The sequence below is a fragment of the Pinus tabuliformis genome, chromosome 2_2 (genome assembly GCF_031772625.1).
Source record: "Pinus tabuliformis cultivar Carrire ecotype Pingquan chromosome 2_2, CPIR1, whole genome shotgun sequence".
NCBI classification, from domain to species: Eukaryota; Viridiplantae; Streptophyta; class Pinopsida; order Pinales; family Pinaceae; genus Pinus; species Pinus tabuliformis.
Window position 1 is genome coordinate 950819323 of NC_142300.1, and position 5326 is coordinate 950824648.

The 5326-nt window shown below is 31.9% G+C and overlaps 1 protein-coding gene across 1 annotated transcript; it reads right to left on the bottom strand.

The window, feature by feature from the left end:
- Positions 1-1475: 1475 nt before the first annotated feature.
- LOC149196347 (uncharacterized) lies at positions 1476-4103 on the bottom strand. The gene is made up of 2 exons (XM_089408261.1): positions 2903-4103; positions 1476-2833 (listed from the first exon to the last, which is right to left on the bottom strand). The coding sequence occupies exons 1-2, from the start codon at positions 4101-4103 to the stop codon at positions 1476-1478; spliced, it is 2559 nt and encodes an 852-aa protein (XP_089264387.1).
- Positions 4104-5326: the final 1223 nt, after the last annotated feature.

A 5326-nucleotide genomic window follows, 5' to 3' on the forward strand; every position in this document is an offset into this window, starting at 1 on the left:
ATTATATCAAAATGTCATACTCTGTTATTAAATAATAATGTATTCAAATATAAAATCCCATACGCGTTGCACTCAACGAGTTAAACATAGACATATATCCTTTGTTAATCAAAGCTTTATTTAATTAAAATTTTAACTTAACAATTTTGTGTATATTAACAAATATAAGAAATCAAAATTAATATTAATTTTAATAATTTATATTGATTTTCCTTTTACATTTATATTTAATTATAATTAATGATAATAAATTGAAATTTTTTCAAGTCATATATAAAATCTTATTAATAAAATTATTTTAAATATTTAACTGAATATTAAAATATTCATATCTTATAACATCATCAATATTAATCTAAATTTAAGCATATAACTTGAATTTAATCATATAAAACTAACTGAATATTAAAATATTCATATCTTATAACATCATCAATATTAATCTAAATTTAAGCATATAACTTGAATTTAATCATATAAAACTAGTATGTTCTGAAATTTTCTTTCTTATCATTTAAATGCAATTTAATCAACATTTTTCAACAATATCAAACAATTAAATATAGCATATCTTATCTCTTAGCACACTTAATAAACATGGAGAATTTATTAAAATTTAGAAATTTACAATATCAAACAATTAAATATAGCATATCTTATCTCTTAGCACACTTAATAAATATGGAGAATTTATTAAAATTTAGAAATTTATTAATTATTATATATACTAATCATCCATAGTTTTCATTATCAATTTTGTTATTTTATTATAAAATGATTATATTAAAAAGCTTTGACATTTAAAAAAATAGTAATTTATTAATAAAAAATTAATGTAGATCCATCTACTTTAGTTTTTCAATAATGAACAATAACTTTATCTTGATCATGGCTCCTCGTACTTGGAGGTAAAGTCTGGAGGGGAAGCATTTTCCATACAGGACTTCTCTCTCCCAAGCTTTTGATTATCTGATCTGGTTTTCTCATCCTTTTTTGTTTTCCAAGCTTTTTGTATTGCATATATATGTTTTCTGCCGACTCTTCCCCTCTGTTCTTGCACGATGCGTCTCATCAGCATGATATGTAACATTTTGTATCTATTATATCGACTAAATATAATATAATTTAGCTCTTTCTTTCTAAAAAAACTTTAAAACAATATATATCGTAAGCTTAAAATTATTGTCTATTTCAATCTCACTTTGTTTATATATATTAATAATTAACAACCAAGGAAAGAAATTATGTGAACTCTATCTTACATTCTTATACAAAAGTAGGTAATTTTACCCATATTCAAACAACTTTATGTCAAGTAATAAATTTTATCCATATTCAAACAACTTTATGTCAAGTAATAATGCATGGACACTTACTAAAACAACAAGGTATATTGATAAAGAAAATTCAAACCATATCATTAAGTGGCATTACATATATTAAGATAGTGATGTATAGGGACAAGTTTGATTGAGCTATGTAGGGAATCGATACAAGCCATAAGAGGGTCTTCTTGTGCTTGTGGAAGGCAAACCCACAACCCAATACCTTGCTTTATCCCAAACAATAAACATAGCAATAACTCCTGCAAATCCTATCCCCATTCCGATAGCTAATGCTATCAAAGACATTTTTTCATTTACATAGCTGAGCCATTCTCTTTTCATGTTACTTTGATTGCCAATGTCTCCACCAAAGGTTTTTGTATAGTTTTGATTGCATCTTGGTAGAGGATATCCACATAAGCACTTATTCTTTCGAAATGAAAACTCATTAAAGGTGTAAAATTGTGTCCCTGTTGGAATTGGCCCACAAAGGTTATTAGATGAAACATCTAGAAAAGCTAGCATTGATAACTTAGAGAGTTCTTGAGGAATTGCTCCACCCAAATGATTTTTGGACAAGTCCAACTGCTCCAAAGTAGCTATCTCACTAAAAGATGCAGGTATGTTTCCTTCCAATTGGTTCCCAGAGAAATTTAGTAACCTCAAGCTTCTCATGTTGCCTATGCTTACAGGGATTTCTCCAGTAAGATTATTCTTAGACAAATCAAGTATAATGTTTGTACTCAAGACACCTGAGACATTATACTCAATCCCTTTTATGTATTCCTCCATATTAAATGCATACTCTATCCAATTAGATTTATTTACAATATTTACACTGAATCCTTGGAGCTTTTCAAGATCATATGGTATTGTTCCATTAAAATTATTGTTGGATAAATCTAGCAAAAACAAGCGGGTAAGGTTTGAGATCCATTGAGGAATACTACCATAAAGATTATTATAATTAATGCTTAAAACTCCCAAGTTACCGAGATTTGCAATGGTGGAAGGAAGTTCACCTGTAAATCCACACTTCCTCAAATTCAATATTGCAAGCTGGGTGCAATTAGCAAAGGATGAGGTTGTCCCAGAGAAATTGTTAGAATGAGCCGAGAAAGTAACTAAAGAAGTTGAATTATAAGAGCACATAGTAGGAATAGGTCCCTCCAAATCGTTTTCTGATAAATCTAAAATCATAAGTGAAACTAAGTTGTTAATATTATTAGGAATCTTTCCAATAAAATTGTTTAAACTTAAATCTAAGACTCTCAAGGAATGGAGTTCTCCTATAGCTCTTGGAATTGTACCTTTGAGGAGGTTGTTTGGAAAATGTAAATGTTCAAGCTTCTTTAAACGGGCAATGGTTTTAGGAATGGGACCTGTGAGTTTATTTTGAGATAGGAATAGTAAGGTCAAATTATTCAAAGTGAAAATTCCTTCCGGTATGGTAGCGAGTTGGTTACGAGAGAGATCCAAGTACGTCATGTTAACCAAATTGGCAATACCTTCCGGTATGGTAACGAGTTGGTTACCAAAGAGCTCCAAGCCGGATAAGTTAACCAGATTGGCAATACCTTCCGGTATGGTAGCGAGTTGGTTACCAGAGAGATCCAAGTACGTCAACTGGGTCAAATTGGTAATGCCCTCACATATGTGAGTCAGTCCACATTCAGAAAGCTCTAAGTCGGTTAATTTGGTCAAATTGGCAATGGAATTAGGTATCCTCCCTGTGAGGTTAAAACTAAGAGACAGAGTGGAGAGGGGAAGTCTAAATATTTCAGAGGGAATAGAACCGGAAATACTACGACCAGAAATGGATAGATATGAAAGTTGTGTCAAATTACCCAATTCACATGGAATTCCGCCTGAGAAGTAGTTGCTTTCTAGATCCAGGAACTGTAGCTTCTGTAGCATGCCCAACTCAACTGGAATAGGACCACTGAACATATTGCCACCGAGGACCAGGAACTTCAGTTTCTGCAGCTTGTGCAACTCTATTGGAATAGGACCGCTGAGCTTATTGTAATAGAGGTACAGGTACTTTAGTTGCTGTAACAAGCCCAAATCGATTGGAATAGGACCACGGAGCTCATTGTTGCTGAGGTCCAGTGTTTGTAGTGCTTTAAGGTGGCCAAACTCGGCCGGAATTCTTCCAGTGAAATGATTAACAGAAAGAACCACGGTGCGCAAATTATGGAGGTTGCCAAACTCGGCCGGAATTCCTCCAGTGAAATAATTACCAGAAAGATCCAAGGTGCGCAGATTATGCAGCAGGCCCAATTCGACAGGAATAGAACCGTTCAGCGAATTGACGCTAAGGTCAAGAACTCTCAACGCTTTAAGGTGGCCAAACTCAGCCGGAATTCCACCAGTGAAAGCATTATAAGAAATATGAAATGTGCGCAATGACGAGAGGTTGCCAACAAACGATGAAACTGTACCTTGCAATGATCCATTAAAGAGGTCAATGGCAGCCACCCTTTTGGTTCTTGGTTTGCAGCGAATACCGAACCAGCAGCACATCTTGCCGGAGTTTTCCGCCGTCCAGTTGGACAGAAGGCCATATGGATCCTCTGTCACGGCATTTCTGAACGACAAGAGGGCATGGAGGTCGCTTTTATCGTGGGCGTCCGTTGAAGATAAATTGAATTCACGTTCCTCCACCATGCGTTCAGAATCAGAATGACCCACCGGAAGCCACGGGAATCCAGCGGTCATGTGCTTATAAGAAGCAGCATCTTCCCGATGCGTTGCTGCAGGCAGAGGGGCAGCCATGATGTAAAGCAGCACTAATAACGATATCACAAACAGAAGATCCATTTCTCTCTCTACAGCAAAATCTCTCTCACGGGTTGTGAGTTGTATGTTGTACATGCATCTCTATATATACACACGGCGGTTCTATATAATGGAGGATCCGTGTAAGTCACGGTGAAGATGCGGAACGATTGGTGGGGCCAGAAATGAAAAGAAATTGCTGAGTGCGTGCATGAAAATTATTTTATGTGGTATCAATTCAGTCGTGGAGCGTTAGCCTCACGGTGACCATTGGTCTTTTTCTTTTTACCAAGATAAAAATTAAATAATTGTATTTATATTTAATTGATGATTAGAAAGTAGTTTAAAAGGACTTAAAGTGAGGTTGAGTATAATAATGCTCATAATGGAGGATCCTTGTTAAGTCACGGTGAAGATGCGGAGAATCCGTGTTAAGTCACGGATATATTATGTGTGACGGTGGCCATTGTTCTTCCTCGCAAAGAGAACTGAAAAAAAATGAAGCCTTATGCTTATCAGTGATCTTCCAGAAAAGTATTTATGTGGAGTTCATAGGTTTTAATCACATCTCACTTAAAATTTAAGCGAAAATTATCTATATTCAAAAATATTTATTTATTATTATATTATATATTAATGTATTTAATTATATTATTAATTAATTATCTCATAATAACTTTGGCTAAAATGTTATATAGATATTTCCCAATTTTAAAATAACAACTAAATGAAAATTTATTTAATCTATATTAAATAAATAATAAAAATTAATTTATCATTTAATATTTATATTTATCATTCTGATTTAATTTATAAATATATAAATTAAATCAAAGAATAAAATGTTATACATGTGTTTTAAAATTTTAAAGTTAAATTAAATAAAAATTAAATCTACATGGAATAAATAATAGAAATTAATTTATCATTTAATAATTTTAATTTATCATTATCATTTAAATTATATATTTAAAAGAAAAATTAAAGATAACTATTTAAGTGACTAAAATTTTTCGATTTATCAGACTTACAAAATTTAATAAGTTGAATATTAAGTAATTAGTATTTTTTTTAATAAAAATAAAAATAAATTAATAATTAAAACTGTAAATATTATCGGATCTTTTAAACTATAATAGTTATCATAAAAAATTGAAGTAATAATATATTATTTATTAAAACTTTAAAATCACAAGGTTAATTCACCATTACAATGCAAC